At 40.4% G+C, this 27,284-nt stretch overlaps 1 protein-coding gene across 1 annotated transcript in view; it reads left to right on the top strand.

The window, feature by feature from the left end:
• NELL1 (neural EGFL like 1) overlaps positions 1-23,192 on the top strand; it is a 249,335-nt gene extending 226,143 nt beyond the window's left edge. Inside the window, exons 17-21 of the mRNA XM_065755619.1 lie at positions 4,501-4,641; positions 12,871-13,064; positions 18,591-18,767; positions 20,129-20,353; positions 22,303-23,192. Of these exons, the coding sequence (XP_065611691.1) occupies positions 4,501-4,641; positions 12,871-13,064; positions 18,591-18,767; positions 20,129-20,353; positions 22,303-22,353 (788 nt within the window). The 3' untranslated portion in view covers positions 22,354-23,192. The remainder of the gene's footprint in view (positions 1-4,500; positions 4,642-12,870; positions 13,065-18,590; positions 18,768-20,128; positions 20,354-22,302) is intronic.
• The last annotated feature ends 4,092 nt before the right edge of the window (positions 23,193-27,284 follow it).

Genomic DNA, 27,284 nt, shown 5'->3' on the forward strand with positions numbered 1-27,284 from the left:
TGTTTCCCATGTCACTTAGCAGTCCCTAAATATGGGAATCAAAATCTCCCGCTTCAGCTCTAGTGCTGTGAAGTGACATTTATTTGTGCCATTCAGGTCCGTTAAGTTGTAGACTCCAGGTGTGCTGCCTATTTAGCATACAAATAGACAAATAAGAGTGTGCAAGAGAGACATGCACTACAAACATCAGCTTGGAGCGGGTATTAAAAATGAGCATCAGTAAATTAGATGTTATATATTAAAAGAATTAATCTTAAAAATTGCTGGTACACTGGTCTGTGTTATTATTCTGATAGCAATTTCATTTCATTTTTTCTTGTTAAACTCATCGTGCTAAATTTGCACTTGTGTTTCAGATGATTGAAAGTCTTGATAACACCAATCTGGCATTACACAATAGAGCATATTACAGCTGTTCTTTAATTATAATGAGTGGTAGGCGCACCTTTAATCTCTGAAAGCTATTTTGTGCCATTAAATTGTTCTGGGAGAGTGATTATTCCCAAATATGAGTTGTGTTTACTATCTCAACAAATCCAAAGTGTTATAGTTCAGAGCTGTGTGCTCAAAATAGAAAAACAGACCTGAGCCTGTGTCATTTGCTCAAGCAACGCTGTTCCTGCCTGAGAAGGAACTGCAAAGGCCAATATAAATATAATGCAATTAAAATCAGTCTGTGAAAACAGCCAAGACTGCTGGGGAGAGATGAATATGTTATTTGGTGCTGTTCCTCCCCCAGTCTCTGTATTTTAAAATGAAAGTAATTAAAAATAAGCTAAATGTCAAGGATGGATTTCCTGAGCAGCCCATTCCTGGCTTCGGTCGGATAGAAGTGGAGTCTCTATCACCACAACGATGAGGCAAGATATTGCATATTGAAAGTATCAATAAGTAGGGCTCAGTTGTCCTTCTGTCTGTACTGATTGTGAGCATCTCTGTGGCCTTAATAATGAACTGGCCCCATGAGGCTGAGCAGCAGCCACGAGTCGTTAATAAATGCAACCAAATTATACAGTTATCTATGTTATTTTAAGTTGCCATTTGTTTAACAACTCAATTGCTACACCGTTGCTGAGTCATTGGTATTCCAGGCATGCTGGATTGTAAACCTGTGATGGGGTTGGAGTGCTGCAGCAGCTTTTACTGCTCACTGGGAAAGAGTAGCAGCCTCCTAGGATGGCCATTGTCAGTGTGTTTTCTGTGTTTTAAAATAAATGCAGTGCCTGCTTGGTGACTGCAGAGAACTCTCAAAACCCACGTGGAGTTAATCATATGGCCAATAGAAGAGTTAATAATAAAGCTCAGCCTTTAAATAGTTTCCTGTAGAACAGCACGATTAGGATTTGCTTGCATCAATTTAGGCACGTGGGAAATATTTTAGAGAGACTCCCATCTGTACTAGTGTGCAGTAGTTGACTCTGCTCTCAGGGCTGATTTGAAGCGTTGCAATGACTCTTTGCAGCAGTGACATCTCTTTCTTGCTGATGCCATCTCTTGGAACAGTGCATTGCGCTTGAGAACTTGTTGGCTGGGTGCATTTCTCTGGTGTTGTCTTGTTGAAGGAGCACACTGTAAAGTGGAACATGAAGCTGCAGTACCCTGTCAATAACAATTAACTGTCAGGATGTGGATTTCAGTTCAGGAAGCCTGAGACTTGTGTAACACTTCTTGTTCATACACGTCCTTCTGGCTTCGATCTCCTGATCAACAGTGAACCAAAGATAAGGACCGTGTATTTTTTTTTGCATGAAAAGGAGTACTGTAGAGTGTGATGAACAGATGCTCTTATTACAAATCTCTTCTGTCTCATGGAAACTGCAGATTCTGAGCTGTTGCGTCACACTGAGTAGTTTTCCTTTCAGTATTATCACAGAGTGACTTAAATCTGATGAAATATTAGATTAAAAAGAATCATTTTTATTTAAAATTTTCATAGGTCTGATACGACTGTGTTTTATTTGGAGGTAAATTATCTTGTTTATTTTGTACACATAAATACCTCTATGACTAATGCAAGAAGTTGGGATGGTAGAAGTACAAATTACAGAGCTGTCCTTAACAGGCTGGATTAACATCCTGTGAGAGCTTATTTAAAACCAACTGGTGCCTTTATTATACAATACAAAAATGTGCCATTTGGAGCTTTTGCAAAGCCATTCTAGTGGAGTGTTGCCAGATCCCTTAACAGTTCTGTAGTACTGACAGTTAAATAACAGAGATGGGGTGCAAGCAGGCAATGGAATGATCAGTATAAGATCTCTTTTACATGGATGTTGTAAGAAAACTTGATTTAAAAGATCTGCTGCCAAAACCATAGCACTTCTGGACTGCAATGAGCTATTAGGTGATCTAGTGCTATGGTATATGGCACGCCATTTGATTCTGTCCCTGGCACGGGTAAGGCACTGCTGGTGTATCTCCACTCATTTAAGGTACATAGGATTACACGGAGAATTAGTAGGACTGGAAGCCTGTCACCTTTTTCCATCTCTGCAGACTTAAGAAATTGCTTTGTGTCTCCCTAAAAATCAGTGACCAAAAGCTGTTGATGGCTAGAGTACTGTCATATGAAAGGCATGCAGCCTTGAGATTCTCGGGTATGTCATTTTTAATTTATGGACATGATCTACAGATACTTAAATGTGGATGCTGTTCTTTTCCCATTAAGCATGCTGCTGATCAGCTTTGGTATCCTGGCAGACTCTATGCAAAGCAATTTACCAACTGATTTCAGTTTCAGAAATGAACGTTTGGAAAGCTATAGATTTAGTGTGTTAAAAATGTAAAATTGAGTGGAAGGGGCCCACTGCAGGACTGCCTCGTGGCAGCAGAATTTGAGTGAGAACATGGTCGGATTTGACACTGAGGAAGAAAAGGAAGCAAGAAGGATTCATTTACAATTGACCTGCAATAGCAAAATCGTTCACTTTCCAAATAGGATTAAGCTTGTTCTGTCAGCCATGACATGTGAAAAGATCATGGTTACAAATACAATTTGCTGTAATGAATTGGAAGTGTCTGAGTTTGCAAGCAGCACTCGCCACTGATGGACAGCTAGATTTGTGCAGTGTTTTAACACCAAAATTAGCTTCTGCAAAATAGAGAATGAAGAAAAGGTTGTAGCACTGAGAGATTGTAAAACATGAAAAATAAAAGCCAAGAAGGAATTGTATTGAAAGATATTTCATTCAAATCAAATGTTTTGTGTGTCAGCATGACTGCCTGCAATCAATGAAACCATGTCGATGTATGTACTTTTTTATATTGAGATAAAAACTACACCCTGTGGTTACTCAGTAACCTTAACTCAGTCTTGCATCAGGATCAGACAGTATTTGTTTTTTAATGCTTTCAGAACTAAATTGAGATTGAGAATGTAATTTCACAAAATTTGTCTGCTCAGTTTAGGTCACTTTATTTGTATTTTCTGTGTGCCAGTTGACAAGGAAAAATCTCTTTGGCTGAAAGTGTATCTACTATTTAGGGATGACTGGAGATTCTTTTTAATTGATAAAGTACCAGCTGTATTATTTTACATTAAGTAAAATAATAATAATAAAAAGGCTGAGCTAAAAAGAGGTATCAAATATAATAGCTTCTTAAATTACCAGAAGGTTAACATATAATTAATTTGTTAATTTTAATCACTACCCTACAAAATGTGCAGGAAATATGCTCAAAGGGGGGAAGCAGCCAGGTGCCAGGCATGATTATCCAAGGTTACTAGCAATTAGGAGGTCTTTATTAACCATGTTATGGAATGTTTAAAAACACATCTATTGAAACTCAGCAGGGTTTTCAGCTTGCTCTGCATTTCCCCACTCTACACTTACTGTTGTGGTGTCACTGGCTTCATTCTCTTCCAGCTGGATGTCATATTGCAGATGCAGCACAGACTGCCTTTTCTTTGTGCCTGTTATACAAGCTCTAGGTATTTGTTTTGTTCGTATAAACACAAATGATTAACTCTAGTTTGCAAAGAGGAGTCTGGATGTCTTGGCACATCGAGTGCCAGGGAGCTGCAAAGTATTGGGAACGCCAGTCCCAAAGAGAACGTCGTTGCTTTCCAAGGTGCTCTGGGACATGCAGTCTGTAGGTCCAGCAGGAGTGCTGCTGAGTGGCCTTTTCATTCCAGAACCCGCTCTATGACGCCTTACATTTGCAATCTAACTTGTGATTTAAAGCCAACAAGCCAAGCCCACATCAACGACAGAAAGAGCAAAATTTCTCTGTTTGCTTTGCATTTTAAGTGAACCACGCTGTGAATGAATGTCTTACATTTATCAAATCCCAGAATGTACCGCTGTTCTGTTTTACTGCCACATCGGTCATGTTGAAGTGTCTGTTGTTTGGAAGCATGATAAACCGTGATCCATTCAAGGAAGACTTTAAAAAATGAAAGCAAAACTCAAAATGGAAAACAGAAACAAAAAACAACCTAAAGCATTGGTGTCGAAGGAAATTAATTTCCTGGATGGCTTGTGTTTTTCTCTGAGGCAGATATTGATGAGTGTGCAGAGGGGATCATTGAGTGTCACAACCATTCACGCTGTGTTAACCTCCCAGGGTGGTACCACTGTGAGTGCAGAAGCGGTTTCCATGACAATGGAAGCTATTCTCTTTCCGGGGAGTCCTGTGTTGGTAAGCAATGATCAGCATAGCGCTGCTTCTTTTCACCTTCTGCATGGTGTTATAAAGTGACTGCTGAGACACTGTCCTGAACAGTTTGTGTGTTCAAGGCTAAAAGTGGGGAAGCAAGCGTGCCTGCATTTGTCAGCATCCCCAGCCACGCAGTGCGGGCACTGGTTTAAGAGGCATCGCATTTCTGAGCGGTTATTACAGGAGGGAGGCACTGGGAGATCCAGAGTGTGACTTAGCGTGCTCTGCCGTTTATCATAATAAGCTGCTTTTCAGCCTGAAGGGAGGGAGGGCTTTCTGGGGAGCAGAACGGCCCAGGGAAGGCAAAGAGGTGCTCCTCAGCTTTCACACTTCAGTATGAGGTCACATTCAGTTTGTTTTACATTCTTCCATATCTTCATCATTTCATTTTTAGAGTTATGCAAATAGCGCCGTGCACTCTGTGCACTGTATTTGGAGCAAAACACCCTGAGAGCATGAAGGGAGAGGAGTTTCTAAAGGGTGCGGAGGAGTTCCTCAGTTCTTTCTTTGATCATTTGTTTCTGTGGGAGGACAGCGAGGCTCCGTGAGGGTTTATTTGGAGCTGGGTCTTGCAATCTGGTGCCCTGAGTGTCCGTAATGCTTTGTGTCCCAGCACAGAAGTGAGCAGTGATGAATGCATGGTGAAGGTAGCACTGTATTTTACCTCCACTTTGCAATGTTTCTAGCTGTTCAGTTATTCTCGGAAGTGTTGTACATCATTTCTGTATGATGTTACCAGATGTGTTTAAAACAATTTGCAAAGCATCCCACTGTAGCTGCTATTGAGACACAGACACCGTTCTCTTAATTCTCCATCCTTTCTGGGGAATTGCAGCTACTTCATCTCGGCTCAGTTCTCTGAATTTCCTATAAAAGCAGTTTTGCTTTTTCTGCTCCTTCTTTGGAAGACTTTCATTTAATGCATTAAATCGTGTTTATCATGCATAAGTGCAAAGGGCTCTCTCTGAGATTTAAAGTATATAATTAAAGTGAAAGTTAGAATTGCATTTTTCATATAAATTTATAAATTGTTGTAGCGTGCATTCTAATGTTCTACAAATTGTAGATATTAGAGGAAACGGGTCCTTGGGATGAGCTAGCACTGTGGTTTACAACAGAGAGGAGAAATACTTATTTTCAGAACCAGAATTTTGTAGATTACTCTGCCAGATTTTACTGTCTTATACTGTGCTAAGCTGACCAGGGACTGGGGGTGTGTGTTTAAAAGAAAGCAGAAAAAAGCGAGTTTTATGGCATTGTTGGACTTAAAAGCCATGTGAAAGTCACATATTCTTAACCAGGTTCTCAGATGTTAAGAATTCTGCTCTGGTTTATTTAAGCGTTGCAAAATGAGCGATGGGCAGAGCAATACTGAAAATACTTTATCAGAAATCAAAGCGACGTGAGATTGTCTTCGAAAAGCTCTGAGAAAATTGGAGATAAAGGGCATTTGCAGCATTCCTGGTGTCTGCTTGTCCTTGTGTTGCTGCCATGGTGATCTCCATCTCTTTTTGGGCCGACCTTAGGTAGCTGTGTTCTCACTCAGAAAACACAAGACTCAGATGGGTTGACATTGGACTTGGCGATCCTAGTGGTTCTTTGTCCAACCTTTATGTTTCTAAAAGACAGATGCACGGACATGGCTGTGGTTTTGAATGGCCCATAGGTAGGCTCAGTTGCTGAAGTCTGTGTTGCTATTAAAGTGAAGCACTCTTGGCTATCTCAGAGAAGGAAGGATCCCCAAATTCTCTATGAGTTTTGGTGACAATAAACCACCCTCACTTTGACCTGCACAGCATGCTGGAAGTTGGTTAGGTGAGGTGCTCTTCTTGCCACGTGCAAGTGATGAACAGAACGTGAAATGAGTGACATTAGTTAACTGAGTCACTTTTCTGAACTGCTGCAGGATAGCAGTAATGAAGAGAGTAAACCAGTTTCTGTTGTTTCGTTACACTGCTTCAGCAGTTAAAAATGAATTGAAAGGCTGTGCTAATCCGTATGAACAAAGAGATTTCAAAATGTAAAGTTTATTTAAAAACACAAGGAAGAATTGCTCAAAACAACAGCTAGGCTGTCGCTCACATTCTTGCTTCAACTTAGTTACTAGAACACTGGCTTTTGTCATGTTACTGAGCTTATTTGCACAGTGGAGTACTTAGGGTCAAGGCCAGAGTCTTTCTCTGCTTCAAATTAAAGGGTTCATTTGCTTAGCAACAGCATTCTGTCCTAGGATTGTATTTGACTGAAATTGTAGTGTGCATCTGAACTGGATTTGGCCTGTTGCCCTTCAGTACGTTTTGAAACATTTTTTCCTTCCTGAAGGACAGATCTGGGAGAACAATAAGCAGGCAAAGGAGAAAAGAAGAAGAAAGAAGTTAAAAGCTGCAACAATAATAATAAAAACAGATGAAAAATCATAAGGCAGTAAGAGGGAGTACTCAGCTCTGGTGCACAGCCCAAAGTCCAGGCAGATAGTGTGGGGTAGCTCTCCTTTCCCTCTGGAGATGGCTCTCATCGTTACTTGTAGGCACCTGGCAGTGTTTACAGGACATTAAAAATATATATATCTGTGTCTATCTGAGGAGCGTTGTGATACTTCAGGGGTTCTAAAAGCTTTACCTCGTTGCCTGTGAGATAACAGTAGATGTGGTGGGAAGGTCATAATGCTGTGCCAGAGCCTGGGCAAAAAGGGTGGGTGACTTGGGCAGGGCACTTCAAGCTTGACAAAATTCTTCATTGCTCAAAATAGCAACCATAGATGACTTTGAAAATGGAATGTATTTTTACAGCCATGCTTTAATAAAAGATGTCAGTTTAATAAGGAGATGGCGAGCAGACTCAAATTAAGAGAATGTAATTTAATTTCCACTGGCTTTATTTTTCTGAGGCACTGGCCTTTCGCAATATATTATTAAGAATACTGCTTGCAGACAAAAGACAGTTGCTGTGTTGCTACCAAAGTTTTCTTCACAATAAAAATACATAGGCTGTAGTTACTAGGTGCTTTTCTTTTCCTTTTCCCTTTCTTTTTCCTTCTTACCTTTTCCCCTTCTTCTCTACTTTTTTTTTTAATAGGAATTTTGTTACAATTTAAAAGAAAAAGCCAACAGCAATGAAAAGCTTTATAGAGAAGCATTTCTTGTCAAGATGCTCAGTATCCCAGAGCTAATTGCTGTTTGCTATAACCATGCCAATGCAACTGGCGTGCACTGCTGCTTCCCTGCACTAAGTGCCTGTTGGCAAATACTGCTAATGCAGCAGGTTATTACTGAATAAACCCCCAACACTGAATTTTCAGTGTCAGCCTTGATGATTACCAGAACAAAAAAAAAGGGAAAAACTGTCAGAGAAATGTCAGAGAAGAAAATAGTGTGCCACAAAGCTCGCTCCTATCTGCAGCTGAATACTAGAAGCAAATTAAAGTAAATTATACACATCTCTCTCCATATCCCTTCAAGAGAGTTGATTCTGGTCTGTAGAGAATTATTCAAGTCGCAGAGCACTGAATTTCTGTTTTCTTTTATATGGCGCAAGCTTTAATACACTACACAGTGTGCTGCAGAGTTCTCAATCAAGTGGGTTTGAAAGCAATAGAAAATCAGTTTTGCTTTCTGTTTGTTGTGCCTTCTTTCTCTGTTAAACAAAAAGCCAAACCCATCCCATCCATCAGAAATCTTCCTCTGCCTGAGAACTTTTTTGTACCATCACAGAAGTGAAACGTGGGCAGGAAGGTTTACATGTACAGAATATCCAGGATCAACTCTAGAACTTTATTCTGTTCACAGAGTTGAATAAAGCTCATGAAATTAGTCTCGATCTGTTGATGTTGTGCTGCAAGATAAAAATAATCTTGCTTACTTTCCACTTAGTAAATTCCAGTCCTTGTGTTCTGTGAGAAACTCGAGTTTCATGTATTTAAGATAATTGTGCTTTGTAGTTTCTACACTTCTAAAAAGCATTAGTAAACCCTACATTCTGAATCTGAATCACTGTACACTGTTCTTTAATAGACCATGATGTCTCTATAGAATACAAGTACCATCATAAAATATTTTTCAATGGAAAAAAAGCTCTGTTTAGTGATTTTTCAAAGATGAATCCAAGTCACTTTGTTTGATTTAGGAGGACAAATATATAATTTCATGACAAATTGCATGTGACAAATGTTTTGTCAAAACAATGTTTAGTTAACTGGTACGCACGTTAGTTTGGGAGCCAAGCATACATTTTTCACATCATATTGTATGTAATGGCTTAATGTACCGTAACAGTTAGAATTAGCACATTAGTAGGGTTCTTTCTTCTGCAGCAACTTATCATGATATTACAGAGCACCACGCTGCATGATGTGCTTGCACACATTTATTAAGGTGCTATAGAAAATCACACCATTAAAACCTGAAAGCTAAGAGATGGAGTGGCTGGGGATTGGTTTGAAATTTCAGGGAAGCCAAGTTAATTAACTTGTTGATATGTACAGTCATGCTTGTCTTCTGCCCATTCAAATACAGTGTCTGTGGGACCTCTCTTAAGATCTGAAGCAAATTACTTCTCGTTGCAGCCAAAAAAGGATGGAAAAAGGAAATTGCATCTCAGGGGATTATTCTATTCCATTTTGATTCTGCTTTCTTGCATGCCCACATTACCAAACTATATTTATGTACTTCAAAAGCATATTAAGAAATGAGCACATCTTGCATGGCTTGTTTGCTTTTTTTTTCCCATCTCCAAAAAGGGACGAGTTGTGTAGTAGCACAAATATCTGCCAGGTATTTCTGTCGTACACTCGTGTAGAGAAGCACACATTTAAAGGGTGTGAAGAGTGAAGATCTCCATCAGTTTTACAATGGCCCTGTACAGTGTTTGAGGTGGCAAGTGTTAGCAGCAGTCATTTTGCTGTTGGTGGCATACTGTTGATGTAAAATAGCAGGCTGGCTGTATAAACAAGTTTCTGATTATAGTCAGTGCTGTTCTGCTCTTGAACTCTTCACTCTTGAAAAGAATCTGGTCATTGGAGAAGTAAAGCTGCGCCCTGTTTACTCATGTTAATTAGTAGTTTATGCAACCAAATGATCTCAGTAATCTTGCAAATTCATACTCTAGATATGAATTAAAAGAGGAAAATGAAACTGTGTTCACTGCATGGAAGAACCGATTCCTGCAAAAGTCAACAAAGATGTCTTGTTCTTGAGTTACAGAGAAAAGGACTAGGGATTCTCCTTGCTGTTTTGTATATTTGCTTGTCTGTTCTTAAAAATTACTGAGTTTCATAGACGACCATCTCACCTTCTGCCTGGTGTTGTTACGATGAGCAGCACTATTGTGTACCATTCTGCCTTGTGCTTCGCTAAATGTTGCAGCTGTGGGCCAACATCTTCTGAGACCAGAAGTGGGAAAGCAGTTGGAACCTGATGGGAGCGTGGGGAATTTGAGCCGAGAAAGGATTTGAATAATATAAAAATAATCTGTATGCAAGAGCCTTATCATACAATCTTCATATTCATTAGAAGATTGTTTTGGACATGTTCAGGATTTTAAACTGTGCTGATTTCTCAACAGCTGCACATCAATTGCAATTGCTAAGAGAAATTTCACAGTAAATACGACTGTTTCCTTCCGTGTTTTACACAGCCATGTACATGCTGATCTCACATCAATGTCAGCAATTCCACATGAGCTCCATTAAGATGTATGACTCCTTTTCCACCAGTTCCTGGGAATGCTGGCTCTTTGTTCAGACTTTTAGAAATTTAATCAGTGACAGGAAAAAAAATGTCAGAGGGATGTTCTCAGAGAATTCTATTAAAAGTTCGGCTGGAAATGAGTGCAGTGTCCAAGCCTTTTTTTTTTTTTTTTTTTTTTTTTTTGATTAATAGCTAAAACTTTTAAATAATAAATGCCATAAAATAATAAGAAACCATCATTTGCATAAATAAAGAAAAAAAATAGCCAAAGGAGTAGAAATTAGGAATTTATGTTCATGCTATGTTACTCAGCTTTGCTTGATTGATTTCTTTGCCAAGAATGCCCCATTTACCAGGTTGGGCCTCTCTTAATACGGCATCCTTTTTATGTGTGCTAAACTGAAAGCAGCAGCAGTGTGTAAATCAGGCACTCCTCCCTTTTGGATACATATAACACATTAAGTTGTGCAGTATGAACAGGTCTGCACTACTGAGAATATGAATAATGTTAGTTTTGATAATTGCTAACATCTGGTTTTCCATAAATCTGTTAAATAATATAGAAGCAGAATTAGTTTTCTGTTACATAAGTAAAACAATTCCATGGAGCTTTGTAGGCAATATGGCTTTATGTTCATCTGTGAACTCCTTCCATTCTGAAAGATAACCTTTTAATCTGCACTGTTAATCCGCTGCATTCTGTATATAGGCAGCTCAAAAAGCCCTTAATATGGTGTGGAGAATATTGACAACTGATTATGGCCTGGTGATGTCAGCAAAGACCAAGTGAATGCTGCATCTATGCCTTTTTCTTTGACAAAAAATAAGTAGAAAATATTATAAGGCCAAGTCTATTGAAAGGAAAACAGGTTATTTTAGAAAGTATTTCAAGTCTTACTGTAGCTGTTTCAGTATAATTCCTTTCATACCACTTTATTGATAGATCTCTTTGTGTCACTTCATGGCTTTTACTTGTGTCATACTCTGGTGCTTGAAAAAGAGTGAACAAGTTTTGTTTACTCTTAGTGGAACCCCTGTTACACCACCACTAGTGGGCCTTTCAAACACTCAGTGGTGCTGTGGCATGAAAATATAGCAATAATGTTCTTTTATGGTTATTAATACCACTGGGGCAGCAGAAAACACCAATTTTAGGGAAGCCAGATTGTTGAGCAACTGAATCAAGCTATCAGGCCTTTGGGAACATTTCTGAAAAAGGACTGGCCCACAGCCCAGGAGTGAAGCCCTCTGGTGTAATTGCCTTCCTGCTTCCCTTTCAGTCTGTGAGCAGAGAGTGCAACAGCACTTTTCCTACAGCCTAACCCTCAGACTTGATTGTACTGATAGCTTTTGGTGAAATCCAAGTGCGCTAACACATCTCCAGTTGTTTCTGGAGTAATGATGAATCGAACAAGGAATTTTACTAACCAGATCAGGGGAAATTTAATTATCTGATTATTACAGTTAATTTCCTTCAGATGGTTCAGAGAATTCTTAACATCTCTTTTTAAGTTCTGGCTTTCTGAGGAGAGGACTAGTGATCCCATGGCACTTACCCAAGAAGCAGGGCAACTTGCCATCACATCCCCTTAATCAGACTTTAGGTAATTTTTCTTCTTAAATTTTCTTTTTTATTGCATTTTTAAGTTTGTTGCTTTAGTGAGGTATCAAAAATACTCTTGGATAATGTTGAACAGTTACAAATTTCACCTTAGCAATGAGGGCGTTTCAGGTGCTCTGAGGATTTTTCCTTGCAATTTCTGAATTCATGTAATAGTACTCAGAAATGTTCATGATGAAACACATCAGATGTTTCTACAGGATTTTCTCCAGTTTTCCTCCCCATGTCGTTTAGAGCTTTCACTGTTAAGGCTGAAACAAAAGAGACTTGCTGGTTTACTGGCTCTCCTCCAAAAGAAATTTTAATGGGATACTGTAGTTCACTTTTCTCCAGTGTATAATGATTTTCTGTTGTTATTTTCTTAATTGTGTCATTGCTAAATCATGCTATTCCTACATAGCTTTGTTTTAAGAATTTTTTGTGTGTGTGTGTCTAAGATGCCTCTGATTTCTTTGATTTTTGTTCTTATTGAAATTTACTTTGCCTTCCTGCTATGGGAAAAGGATGCAGTTCGTAGCTATGAGTATGGGAAACGTGGATCATGCTAGGAGCTCATGGAGAATAGTGCCCTCCTATTTTGGTGTAAAATCCAGAAAACAAAAGTCCAGTCCAGCATTGCCTAAAGGCAGATCAGTGTCCAGCAATAGGTCGCTCCTCCAGCTGTGTCAGTCTCAGCATTTACAGTTAAGCCTATTAGAGAGAGTTCTTTGTGGAATCAAACTGAACACTGATGAGTAAGTTGAAAAAAATCAGTGTTTACTGTCTAGCAAACACAAGTGGAAGATATCAGAAAGAAGTTATTCTTTTCCCCCAACAAGGAAGATGAGCAGTAATTACTTAATGTTGAAATAACATTTCCCTGTGGAAAAAACATGCCCAAAACATTATAAATCTTCTGTCTTGCAGATATCGATGAGTGTGCCTTAAAGACCCACACCTGTTGGAATGATTCAGCCTGTGTGAACCTGGCAGGAGGGTTTGACTGCCTTTGTCCCTCTGGACCATCTTGTACTGGAGACTGTCTCCATGAAGGCGGCTTCAAGCGGAACGGGCAGGTGTGGACCCTGAGGGAGGACAGATGCTCTGTTTGTTCCTGCAAGGTGAGATCCTGCTGTTCAGTTTCACAAGCTGTTTCATTCTCTGGGCTCATGTCAGAAAACTCGTATTGCAGTGCCACTAGAATGCTAACTCTGAGCCCAAGGTGCTGGGGCAGAAGGTAGGTTCTGCTGTGGGCACTGAAGCTGCCTTTGGGAAATTCTGGGTCTGACTTGTTTTTTCTTACTGTGCATCAGTTATGTTTCTGTCTGTCCAGAATACGTGTGAATTAACTGGGTAAGAAGGAAGTCTTTTGCATGACTAGAGGACTTCTCATTAGGCACTTAATTTTCTCACGTGGAGAGGGCAAGGCCAGCTTTCTCCTTTGCATCCCAGCTTGGCTGTATTGGCAGTTTTCCCACTTGAGCAATGCAGCACACTTTTTCACCTTTGGAGATGCCAGTCATGATATATACAAACTTCCTTTAAACCTACTTCAGGGTTAACATAACCTTTTCCTTTTCTTTTTCCCTCTGGAAATTGTCCATTCTTTTCTGAGCATGCTAATAAAGTTAAAACACTTCCTTCATTTCCACTGGTTGAAGAAATGCACCCTAACATGCAGTACAACTGTGCTGTCTGAGTCATGGTAAATCTTTCCTGGCCACTTTGACCCAATATGTTCATAGCCCTGGTGAAGTTGTGCTTAGATACTGCAGGAGCACAACTGGTCATTACATAATTAAAATAAAATTCTGGCTACTGTGTGACAAGCTGAACATAAAGAATGAGAAGTGGCCTATCTACCCTTGTGTCTTAATGCTTGTGAGCCACAGAGACACCACAGGGTTTGGAGGGGTACAGATGAAAAGTTATGTTGATGTTACAAGAAAGTGAAAGCTTCATCATTTCTATATTGCAGCCAAATACCAGAAGGGAAAATCAAGACTTCAGAGTGAATAGAACCCTCAAACTACTCTGCTGTTTTGGTCTCAGATGGGAATATATTCTTGTTAGTTGCTATATTTTTGACTTCAAGCTCCCTGCAACTCCTCCCTTCAGAAGCTGAAGTATACAGCTCCACTGAATACATATCAAGGTTTTATTGTAATCTTGGGGAACTGGCTGGCTTATGAAAGGATTTCTAGTCAATAGAGTAAACAGTTTAATACATGTGAAGACATCTGGTCTGCCTTTGCAGAATTATAACTATTAGTATTCCTATTTTAGATTGCATGTATTTTGTTTTCTTTGCCATTTCTCATTGCTCTTATTTCTTCTGTTGAATGCTGTTATTAGTATATGAAAATACACAAAATGATTGACTAGTGCATAGCCATTTGAAACAAAGCTTAGCAGTGGTTGTTGCTATGACTCTTTATATCTTCCTCATTTTCCCTTGTTTTTCCTCTGTGAATTAACATTTGCATTTTATTTCATGCCAGTAGCTGCCTTGTTTCAAGAGCCAAATTCTTGTCTATAGAACAGGGAGAGCTCCTTCTCCATTGCATCCAAAGCAGAAGGAAAAGTCTTCACTGAGCATTTATTGAGATCTGCTATTGAGACATACTTTATAATTTGTGATCGCTTCTGGTACACTGGCCACTCTCCAAACCTACTGCAGGGCTCTACCACTTTGATGCAGTTGCACAGAGAGCTGGCCCTGCTCGCCCTTTATGCAGCTTGCTCTGTTTTCAGTGAGGAAAAGGGCAGAGTATAAGTTGTTCCTTATACTTCCTACTCTGACTTGAAAATGATCCTACTCACCTGTTTTCTCTAGGAAACAAATCAGCGTTTCAGATTTAAAATAGCACGTTTTCTTTTGAGTTTTTTGTTGTTGAACTTACTGTAGAGAAGGATACATTTCATGCAGCAACTGGAATGCATGGGTCCTGTCTTGAAAATAATTTGACTCAGAGTGTAGTACAAAGGAAATGAGATAGCAAACTTAACTTTGAAGTTCGTTAAGTAAGGCGGAGTAGGATATACAAGAAGTTGTATTACTTCACTTGTATATTGAAGCACGAGGGATTATTCCAGTGTTTCATCAGACTCAGTCTCTTCACTCACCAGAACGAGATCAAAGTTTACAAAAACATAAGCACTTAATACTCAATAGTAGACTGTATAATTAATGTAGCACCCTAAGTGCATTTGATGCATCCTCTACAAATATTTTCCTGAACAACTGTAGATTGAATGCACAAAGACTGATAGAAATTTGAAGGGGGGTGGAAGGGAGTTCCCCTCTGCCATGAAGAAATAGAAGCCTGGTTGTGTGTCTGGCTCCATGTGAGCTTTTGCATCTTCCCCCTAATTCAGATAATCCTGCACTCCCAATGTGAAAGAAATAAGAGGGAGATAAGCACAGCACTGGGAACACTGCCCAGGTGAAGTGTATTCCTGGTGAAGTGTATTCCTGGTGGTCTGTTTCCTTTAGGTTCTGACTGCTGTCCCATTTGGCTCTGGGCTTCTGTGGAAACTTGAGTCACCCTTTACACTGACTCCTTTACAAGTCAGTTTTTCCTTTGTTAAGAGCAGTTTTGTGTTCCAAGCATTGACACTCATGAAGCCCGTAGAACTGTAAGGAAAGCAAAGAGGGAGAGAGATTAATAAGATGCTAAAGGTCATTATCCCATCAAAAGGAAATAAGTTATTTTCTGTATATTTCACTTCTTCCTATCAAAACCCGTAATGCTAATGCAGACCTGTGAAGGTGTAGGCATAGAACGAATGAGATGTTAGATAAAGCACAGATGCTTTAAGAATAAGGACAGTAGCAGTGTGTTATGATTACCAAAAGGTCTCTGGCAAAATTATCCAATCTTGTCAGTGCTGAGAAATACAGAGAGTGAAGGCAATGTGAAAGGTCAGCTGCTCCCCAGAGGTAGGAGCATGGGAACTCAGAGTAGCGGATAACTGCTGGTGCTGTCACCAGCTGAAAGCGGAACTTGAAAAATCATCTTGAAAATTTAGAAAGTAAATTGGGCTCAAGCAGACAGGTTGTTAACCATTACTAATCGGCACTCCATTACAGAGAGGAGAGAGAGTGCTGTTGTTGGCGGCACTGGGCTGCCAAGACACCTGGCACAGCTCACCTGCAGCTTGATGCCTGCTGTTGGCGAGAAGAGGTGGAGACAGTCCTTCTTTCCTAGCTGTGAGAACAGAGATTTGATCGTAACTCTCCACTAGAGAAGATTTTCAGTTCTCTTTCACCAGGGTGACTTCTTTTTTGAGGAGGAAAAGGTTAATTCCCCGTGTTGCATCAGGCCAGTATGTGCGGGCAGGGAATTGGGCCATGAACCGTATTCCTTACTTTGTGATTTACTCCGACTACTAGAACCAGCAGAAACAGAGTTTGTTAATTCCTTCTCTTGAGGCTCAAGTGACAAAGCATCTGCAAGCACAAAATTCTGCTACCTTAATTTGATGCAGAGCAGAAGATGGCTAATGGGGCAGCCTAGCCCTATGCCCTGTGGCTATCAAAAGCACTTCAGAACAAGTTCAGCTGGTATGTTTTCTACATGTCTGCAATCCTAAGTTCTCTCTATCTTTCCTTGATAGGCATAACAGATGGTTTCAATTCTTCTTACAACAGAAAGCAATATGCTAATCAATCCAAAAATACTATGGAACGTATTGGTGACACCGTCTGACGTGAGCATTCTAATGGAATCCTAATGCTCACATCATTACCTGGTGCACATTTTCTACATGTTTGTCATGGTTTTATGATTTTTGGTACTGGTATTCCACATCATAACATCATGTAGTGCATTTAGAGTTAAAGAGTTAATGCTCCAGCTCCGTGGATCATCAATAGTTCCAGGTATACCTGTCTCAGAAGAGAAGAACTCCATTCCCCAGAGGACTTTGCGATGCTTTGCGTTCTTACGTGTTTACGCTCAGAGGGAAAGATAAAAACTGTCTGCGGTCACGGGACACTCTCTTTCCTTTGGGATCGACTCAGCAGTGGGTGCTCGCTGCTGTCTCGCCTTCAGCGTTAGCGTAAGGCCTTTGGTTTATCGGACACTCTCTCTTGCTCATTTTACTTGATTTATTAGCTTTAATTCCAATTATATTGTATTATATTGTGTTATTTTGCTTTCCGATATCTATTTAGTAAATTAGCGTTCCTCCTCAGATCATTGCTGCCGTTTTGTTCCTAGGCCCATCTCCCTTTTCCCCTTCCCCTTTCCTGGGGTGTGGGTCTGTGGGTCCCCCGCACCAATCGTCACAGAACCGGGCCGAACCTGCCCATAAACCGTTGACAGTGTTGCATTGTGGCCAAGCCTGGATTTGCTTAAAAACATGATAGAAACAGATTCCTACAGGTCTGCTGAGCCTCTTCTCAGTAATCACTTCTGAAAAGCATCAAGAGAAAAAATGTTTCCTTACTTTGATGGATATCCCTTTATTTGATGGCAGTGAAAAATCATCTCCTGCTTACATCAGATACAGGTCTATGGACTCAGATCAAGGTTCTGATGACAGTATGGAAAAGCTCCAATGAAGTGAGTGCAGTTGTTTCACAAATGATACAGCCATGATTCAAAGCAGACTATAGTTTCATTCATCCCTCAGCACTGCCTTCAGATTGGCTGCAGGTGAGCTTTGCTTGAACCAGGAGTAATCCGAAAATCAGTATTAAACACAAAAGAGTTTGATGTCAAAACTTTTCAATAATCTCCTCATCGCTAACTATGATTTCAGCTCCAAGTCTACATGTGGCATATCAGTATGTTGGCTCACCTATAGTAAACAGTGTCATTTCAAACAAAGGAGTTCCTCCAATTTTCATTTTTAGAATCAAAATCAATTTGTTTTTCTCTGATGCAAAGAGAATATATCCTTTTATCTTTGGATGTGGAAGCAAATCTTCTGTTTATCTCAAACAGTTCTGTTTAATGATCTTTAACAAAATGTGCCATCCAATGTGTTTAGTAAATATTTAGCAAAATCATATTTTGGAGAGCCTGTGGAAAACAAGCTAGCTTTAATCCATGGAAAGAGTTACAATGGACGCTGGTAGTTTGTAGTGCTTTTAACTTGAAGCTTGTGGGTTCAGATGTGAAATAGAGCCAATTGTTAGTTCATAGTAAAGGATACTTAGAGCCACTGTGATTCCACTCTGCCGTATTCCTACAAGGTTAAAGGGACCACCTTCGTAGCTCTGGTATATTTATTATTTTTTTCACAATAATGCAGTAAGTCAAAGTAGCACTAACCGCATATTGTATGCACTAGAGGGGCAACTGGCTGCAGAGGTTGTTGATGTAACCAATGACTGTTTTGCAGTATTTCACCTGAGATATTGATTTACTTGTAAGTCTATTAGTGGCAGATAGAGGATAGCAGCATTCTCAGACTCGGGCAGCATTGAATCCAAGTGCTGATAGAAATGGATATTTCAGGTATTACAGCTTGCATGACTGAGCCCTCGTAGTAGTAACATCTCGTACATGAAGAACTTTGTATTTCCTGATATTCCCAAGACATATTGCTGTCTATTGTGTGACCTTTCCTGGGTCTCTGATGCGGGTTGCCATCTGGCGGTTTCTGGTTGACATCGGGGCAATGTGTCCTTACAGGATGGGAAGATTTTCTGCCGGAGAACAGCCTGTGACTGCAAGAACCCCAGTGCTGATCTCTTCTGCTGCCCCGAGTGTGACACCCGCGTCACCAGCCAGTGCCTGGACCAAACTGGGCACAAGCTGTACCGCAGTGGGGACAACTGGACCTACAGCTGTCAGCAGTGTCGTTGCCTGGTACGGGTAAAGCATTTTGGAGGGGAGCAAGAATAATGATTGGGGTTTGTAGCAAAGCCCGCTGTTATAAGGTCATCCGATCTTTACATGATTTTGAAAGTTATTTCACATGCAATGGATTTGGTTGGAGGAGTTTCAGCTTTTAATCACATCAGCTGGTCTGCTCGTCTGATCAGAATGAACAGTGCATTTTTAGCTCAGCAGATGCTAGAACAATGAAGTGCCAGTGCCACATGGTGAATGAGCAAAAAATTAACCAGGGAAAGAGGGAATAAAACAAAGCAAAATGACTAGACAAACATGGAAAATAAAGAACACTTCTTTTCTCATTAAGCACTGTAGAGTATTTCCCCAAAGCTTTATTTTTTTTGCACAGATACACTAATTGCAGCAGCAGTGAACTTCATTAAAATGATCAGTTCTCCATTTATAGCTGTCTGTATAACGTTGTCTTCACATGTGATATTAATCAAGAGGTGTCTGAGCATCAGGAAACAAATTAGATTCAAAGCTGAGTTACCATTAAGTGATAATCATCCATAATGTACAGCAGTAAGTATTCTGTTTTGTATTCTCCTAAGATATTTTAATGTTTGTAAAAGAACAGCTAGAAACATTTGGAGCCAGTAGCGATGGCAAATATTAAATGTGATATTTTACAGGGCTTACTGCGTTTGTGGTCAGCATTTCTTTGCCTAATTTTTATGTTAGGTTAACAAACATGCAGACCTGAAAGACAGTGATGCAGTATATTAGATTATGCGTGTTATATGATGTTATCAATATCTGAAGTGCTTGTGAAGGTTCTTAATGCAAGTCCCATTTAGTACAGACACATTAATGCTACAGCAATATCTGTTCCTTACAAAGCTGAATACTAACATAAAGTCACCTAGCGGAATGTACCAGTGCTATTGGTCTAACAGTTCTTTTAGCAGTTGACAGCAAATCCATTTTGGCTGTTGCTAGTTAGATCAATGTGCAGTGTTTCTCAAACATACTAACCTACATGTATCTGCAGAGTTAATTTCCCATTTGAACAGTTCCTGTGGTGTTTATTTGACCATGAGTAGAAAGAGGACGTCAGCGTGTACTGGAAAAATTATAGCTGATGTAAAATTATTGGAAAGCAGTATTTAATACTGCCTTTTCAACCCCCCTAAAAACTCACATTATCTTCCTATATCGATCACGTTTTTTAAGTCAGGAAACTTCCAAATGATGCATGATCAGCCACACTGAGAGCTGAGCCATTAAATCTATTTCAATTTTGGCAAAATAGCGCTTTTCCTTTTAACAGGATGGAAATCTAGCTAATAAATGGCAATGAATTGAATGAGCTTTCCTTCATTTTTGTACAGGAAGGAGAGGTGGATTGTTGGCCTCTTTTGTGTCCAAATCTGAACTGTGAGTACACGGCCATCTCAGAAGGAGAGTGCTGTCCTCACTGCGTCAGTGACCCCTGTCTGGCTGACAACATCACCTATGACATCAGGAAAACCTGTCTAGATGGCTATGGAATCACGAGACTTAGCGGTGCTGTATGGACAATGGTGGGATCTCCTTGTACAACCTGCAAATGCAAGGTATGATGAACAAGATACAGTGGGAGTGGAGGTAGATCAAAACAGGGTCACTTTCTGCCCTTGGAAGCACTCGTTCCAGCTGCAGAGTAGATAAGACCTGAGGGCAGGAGAACTGGCCCAGCAAAAGGCAGGGCCTTTTGTGGTCTGCAGGGTGGAAGCAGAACAGTCTGTGCTTGTTTCTCAGAAATGTTGAGCACAGATCAGTAATATCCTAGTGCAATTTTCAGGCATTCTGGTGGAGAGCCCTTGAGGCATTCTTAGTATGAATCCAGGCCAATATTTTAATAATTGCTTAATGTGAATGTTCGTGAAAATGTGGGTTTTTTTTGCAGAACTCTGGTAATCAGAGACAAAAACACTGATAAAAGTTTCACCAGCAGGCACAGAACTAGAAACTCATTGCAGCTCACAGATGAAAGTGCTCCCATAACAGAAGTTACTATCCTTGATCTTATGAGTTTCGTATGGCCTTCTCAACGGTGGGCCAGTGCTGAGAAGAGGAGGATGTGGGCATGGCTGCTTTGTTTGCTCCTCTGTGAGCAGGTCAGAGAGGTGGGCAATTAGTCCACCAGTGTGGGAATTACGGTCTCTGGATTTGACCACATTGCAGGGGATGCTGTAGCACAGAAGTGTACGCAATAAGGAACGCTGCCAGCAGTTTTTCAGAGAAGCGACCAAGGCAATTGTCTCTGTACTAGGTAGATGATGTAGAACAGCATGTGCCAGGAGGAGTTCTAAGATGGCAGGCTCAGCCCTGCCAAAGCTCTAAATTTGAGGCAGCCCAAATATAGGATTGTCTGACACTTTGGAAAAATTATTTTCCAGTGTTTTCTAAAAGTGCCCACACTTTTACCCCAACTGTTCTCCTACCGGAATGCAGCATTTCCCCATTTAAAGTTTTTAGAAGCTTAGGAGCTGTTTGAAGTTGTAATCCTTCTGGCATCTGGTCTGCTCTTTGCCATATCTTATAATGGAATCGTAGGTTGAATTGGAAGGGACCTCGAAGAAGACCTAGTTCCACTCCTCCCACTGGAGGCAGGGTTGCCAATCACTAAGTCAGACAGTAGATCTGGATCAGCTCCAGCTGAGATGACAGTATCCTATGCACTGCTTTTTTCATACTCCATAGTATGAAATTAAGCCTTGAATTCTGTGCTTTGTATCTCTCGTAATGAAAACTGATTGACGAAAATTACTGAACAGAGTTATGAAGATGTTGCTTTGCACTGCAGAAAACATTCTTGTGTTCACCGTGGCAAACTGAACTGTTGCTCAGGGTTTTAAATTATAGAAGTCAGCTTTTCTGCCATTCTTCAGAGTTTTCCCTGTTGCTTTGTGGTGGATCAAAATAAATAAACATAATGCTCATTTGGGGGTTTTGTGGTTTCCATAGATTTTCATAGGTATGATAGCACTGTAAATGACAGGATGCTGCAGAAAGATACTTAGCCATGGAGTAAAGCTCGAAAGCTACATGGTGTTTTTCTTTATATGTATCTACCATGATCCAAGAATGTGAGTTATCTTATTTCAGAAGGACAGAGAGCTTCCCTGTGTGGATAGGATCCAAACTTCTGCCACTGACTTTCTTGCATGGGAGAAAATGAATCCAGTCACCTTTGTTGTCACTGCTGTGTGCTGTGCTACACTGTGGAGGCCAGAATCTTTCACAACCAGGTTTCTAATTCACGTAGTTCAGGTCTGTCCTGGTGGTTCTTAAATGGAGTCAGAACAGGGAGAGAAAGAGCAGATAATTCTGTTGCTGTTTAGAACAGCAGCCTCCTCAAAAAGCCACTGCAGTTGAGACCTATGAGGACAGCTGAGGATGATGGCTGAAGCAGGTATTTTTGCATGCAGTAGATGTGTGTGCCTCTGCCAGCTCGTATTCCCTGTGCTTTTTGTGAGTTGTTCTGCGGCAGTGATTGACACCCACTTGTTTGTCTGTGCAGAACGGCAATGTCTGCTGCTCGGTGGATTTAGAGTGTCTCAACAATAACTGACGTCCTCAGACTGGACTGTGCTGGGGGAGGAAAACTGATGAAGTTAACATCTGAAATGAAGCCGTACGCGTTGATGTTTTGTACAACAGACAATTACCAAAGTCTCCACAAGAGGAAGACGTTTGGGAGTTGCCTTTGGGACCTCTCACTATGCTCATCCTTGCTAGCCTTGTCTGGGTGACTTACAGTACAGCGCATAGAAGTCAATGGTTGTTACAAGTTTTCCGTGTTGTAACTTACACACTTTTCCTGTCGAGACATTTGCAGATATGTTTAAATTATTTCACGACTATACTAATGCTGTATTTTTCTTTTAATTTGTGTATTGACAACATGCTAGAATTCAGCTCTTCTTACTTTGGACCTAACTTTTACAAATGAGACAGCCTGTTGTGATTTTGTCCCATGATATCACATACTTAGTTCCAAGGTCCCTGTCGGATGTATTTATGAAAATATGTATGTATGTACAGTCAGATTGCATAGTACTTATATTTCACAGCTGTCCAATGTTTTAAAGCATCAGAAGGTATATTTGATTGGACAGAATGGAAGTAATCAAACTGAGTCTGTCTTACAACTCAATGCCATGGCAAGAAGCACTTTCTTTTCCAAATGTGGGGAGCAGCAGCAAGACTCCCGTAGTGAGCAATGCTGCTGAAACGTCCCACCGCCATTTCAGTGCATATTCAGGAGAGAGTCACTAGTCCTTAGCTGTGTTCTGCTTTGCAAGAGAAACTGACAATGGAAAAGGGCATTACCCCTCTGAATGGTGCAGAGATAAAATGGTCAGCCTTAAGACGTCATTGATGAGTTGAGAGTGTTTTCTTCTTTGTATTTGCAGTGATAACTATGTCCCCCTTCTCAGTTACTGCTACTGTACTGGCACAGTGCAGGAGCTGCTGTGCCAGTGACATGTGGGACAGCAGACCTGAACTATTGGTAACTTTCATTACCCAGTTAATGGCTCACTAACAGCTTTTCTCTTTTTGATTTTTATGGCATAGAAAAAGTTTTCAGTTTACCACGCGCCCAGTGTCTTTTAGTACATAAGTTTAGGTGGAAATACAAATGAAAACTCTTAGCCCCGTGCTGAGCTGGGAGTTTAGTTTCTCTTCTGCTTATGCCTGTTTATTTTTTTTCCTAAGGCTGGAAAGTTTGTGACATTAGAGCAAGAATATATTTCTATGCTGGTGGCATCCTAAGCTTCAGTGTCACCTTTCAAGTGTGCTGTTGTGTTCTGTTCTGCTCATTTGTGCGGTGTTTTTTGCTTTTTATTCGATTAACTGAATGACGAGTGTATGGAAAAGAGTGCAGGAATAAGTGCAGTGACTTCGGTCTGGAACGTCAGCGTTTGTGAGGCTTTCATAGCTCCATGTGGAAAATGTGAAACTGCTGAAAGAGGAATGAAGTGCGACTGTGAAGTGAAAGAAGAGTCTTCAATGAAGTACTGTCATGTTTCTTATGAGGGGAAAAGTGGCAAAACAATATAAAAATGACTCGTGATCATTCAGACAATTCTCTTCCTTTTTTTTTCAAACATTATTTGTTTTTATCTAACAGGTTTGTGTGGTAAATTAAATTTATTTTCCTAAAGCACCCCGTCATTTCCAGCTACTGATGTACTGATGACATTGGCATTGCCATAATGATTGCATAATAAGGGAAATGGTTGTGTTTTGTACGATACTCCAAGGATGTTTGTAAATCACGTCAGCTCATTTTGTATATCACATTGTAAAACCCAATGGTAATTCAATTGGATGAGACATCCAGTGGGCTGAGATATAAAGGGGAATGATTGAAAGCTCGCAGGCATCTAAATAAACTCCTATATACAGATTGCTTTCCTTTATTAATGGGATTTTAAATCGCTGACCACTGTCCTTTCCAGGCTTGAGCTTGTGATGTTGCTTACAGGAGGAGTGTTTGCCTGGAGACTCAGTGTCAGAACTGCAAGAAATTCTTCATTTATACTTACTCAGACAAAATTGTATGTTCCAGTCTGCCACGTACACCGATTTGTGAAGCTCTGTGAATGGGATTAATGACAGCACAAGGTTTCCAAATTGTTCTTCTCCCGTTGAACTCACAGCAGTGAAGCCCTTCCCCAGGATGCTCTCTGAAAGCTCCTGACCTCGTTAAGAGCGCATTCAACAGAAGCACAGAACTTCATACTTTTGCACTGCATATACGGAATTTTCTTCCCAAATCCAATGCAGATTAATTCATCAGAACCCTTTCAGAGCATTTTGTACTGCATTATGTGTCATTATCTCCAAAGTTACACAGCTTGAATTGTTTACATAAAGTCAAAATATTGGCACAGACCTGCTTGTTTATGTTGCATTGTAAGCAGTTGCTCTATGATGAACTTTTCCATATGAAGCAATGTGATCACTAATCACATCACGTTTCCTATAAGAGTGCTCAGAAGTGACATCCTCAGCTCAGAGATCGGATTGAGGCACCAAATGTAATTCACCATGATTCTCTGTGACCGAGGTAAGAGCTTCCAAAACCTCTTTCGTTTGAGGGGCCTTGTTGGAGATCCCTAATCCCTACAAACCTTGGGTGCACTGAAGTAAAAATGCTGCAAAATAAAGATGTTTATTATAAGGGGAGATACAATGACAGGAAGCATAATTTCTGTAAATCTCTGTGTGAGGTGGTCCATCTCTGCCAAGAAAAGAAGAACAGTAATGTTAGTGTGAGGAAGATTGCTGATGTACCTTTTGTGAAGGGCAGTTTCCTGCCAGGTACGGGACTTAGTCCGAACTCTCACTATTGGTAAGTGGAATTTTGTGACTGTTTCTGCTTAAGATCTTGTAATTAAGTGAGAAACAGAAAATTCCAGGTCTTGTCAAACATCTTTGCTTTCTTTTGATAAAAATCTCAGCCTGTGTACTAGACCAGAACATCATGTGGCATGTGGTGCCACGTATTGCTTGTGAGGGAGGGGACTGCTCAGTGCTGCTCTTTGTGTATTTTCAGACTCACCTGCAGAGACAAAGCAAGTGCATCTCTGAGTTCAATTCTGGAGGCTCCTGGAGTCATAGACACAGTGAGCCACATAAGTACTCAGACCACAGAGTGTCTGAGCTATTGCCCACAAATACTAATACCTCCCTAATTCACTGGAACACGTGGCTGATTTGTTAATGTGTTTTCATTGCCTCAGAAACCTAAACAGCAATTGTCTTTCAGTAATTCATCTTCTCCTAAGAGCTAGCGGTAGTTTTCAAGTACAGCATTTAATTAAACACATCTTTCCAATCAGATTATAATGGCAAACAAAGCATTGTTGGGTTTGTTTTTGTTTTGCTGATAATGTTTTACAAAGCAAAAGGTAAAATGTCAGGAGTGATTGCACAAATGGCAGAATAGGCTGTAATGGAATTAATTCATAACTCCTACGAGCAGTATGGGAACATCTCAGTTCTAAAGGTGCTCACATAATTATCATCAGTGAAAGTAATTTAGAAGGGTCCCATGACGCAGTTTGATGGAAAGTTTTAAGTGAATGTTGTGATAGTAACTGTTCGAGAGACATCAGAAAGGTATACCTGGCAACAAGTTCATCTTAAGGTCAATCTTCAGAGCTCAGACAGATGTAAAGTGGTACAAGGGAGATAAAAGGCACCAAAATATCTCTTCCTGAACTGTGGAGATGTGGCACTGAGGGACGTGGTTGGTGGGTATGGTGGGGGTGGGTTGATGGTTAGATTTGGGGATCTTAGTGGTCTTCATCCTTGCTAATTCTGTGACTCTGTATTATGTTGTCATGCTAAAAATCAGCAAGAATTCAGTTTCAGCTGGTATTTCCTTGCAGAGATACGTTAGTGAAGAACTCATGTAGCTTATAATCTGCAAAAGTTACTTGTGGATGGTAGGAACATTATTGTTACTGGCTGACAGTGAACAGTCCCACAAAAGAAGATTCAGGTACACCTGGGAGGGTTGTGCCCCAATCAGATAACAAAAAGGGTCAGATTCAGGCTTCTAAGTGAAACAGTCACCAGGAAATTCACAGCACAAGGAAACAGAATGTGGCCTTCCCCAGGCAAAAAAAAAGGGATTAGAAAAGGCTTCAAAACCAGGTATGTGTCATTTACGTTATTGAGCGTTACTCAAGCTGCATGGTGCGAGGATGTATTGAGTTCTCGTGCGTGGATTTCTGGCCAGTGCTTTGCTAGCATTGTGATTTTATTGTGACGTATATGTGTGCTGTATGCACTCACAGGTGACACAGACTCTGCCAGGGGCTTTTGGTTGCTGTTCTCTGTTTTGTAGTTCCTTTCAAATGATGAGTCGTGTCATCCAGCCACTGTAACATAATTACCTGTCCCAAAGCTCTTCATTAGCAATGCCTCAGTGGTTCTTGTGTGTTTGCACACTGAGAGAACGCTTCAGTGCAGAGAGGCTTAGAGGTTCTGCAGCTGACCACACTATGGCCCAAACACAGAGCAGAGGGCAGGAAGCAGAGCTGGAAAATCCTGCTTCCTAAGAATGCAGTTGATTGATTGCTGGTTGATGGACTGTACGTCTACTTTTTCTGTCACAAGATATGCAAACGTGTTTGATTTCATCCAGTGCTTCTTTGTACTCCTTTGAACAGACTCTTTTTCAGTGTTAAATGCACAGATTTGTTTTGGTACCTGAATGTTATACGAAATGCTTTACCACCATTGGGTGTTTAGACTCAGAGCAGGCATGCCTTAACACAACTTCTCTGGTGATCCAATCATAGAACCACAGAGTTATGCTAATGCAGGCAGTAACTTTAAAGCTGAATGCTTCCCTGTCGTGTTAGGGGTTAAGGACACCTAAGCAGGTGGATTAAAAGTACATGTGCAGCTGTAATGGAGGTGGTTTTCTGTCTGAGCACATCTGGAGCCACTCATTCAGCCGATGAAATTCCCTCTTTGGCT

The sequence above is a fragment of the Cyrtonyx montezumae genome, unplaced genomic scaffold (genome assembly GCF_038088225.1).
Source record: "Cyrtonyx montezumae isolate F1298 unplaced genomic scaffold, pur_monq_1.0 scaffold_10, whole genome shotgun sequence".
In the NCBI taxonomy this organism is placed as follows: Eukaryota; Metazoa; Chordata; class Aves; order Galliformes; family Odontophoridae; genus Cyrtonyx; species Cyrtonyx montezumae.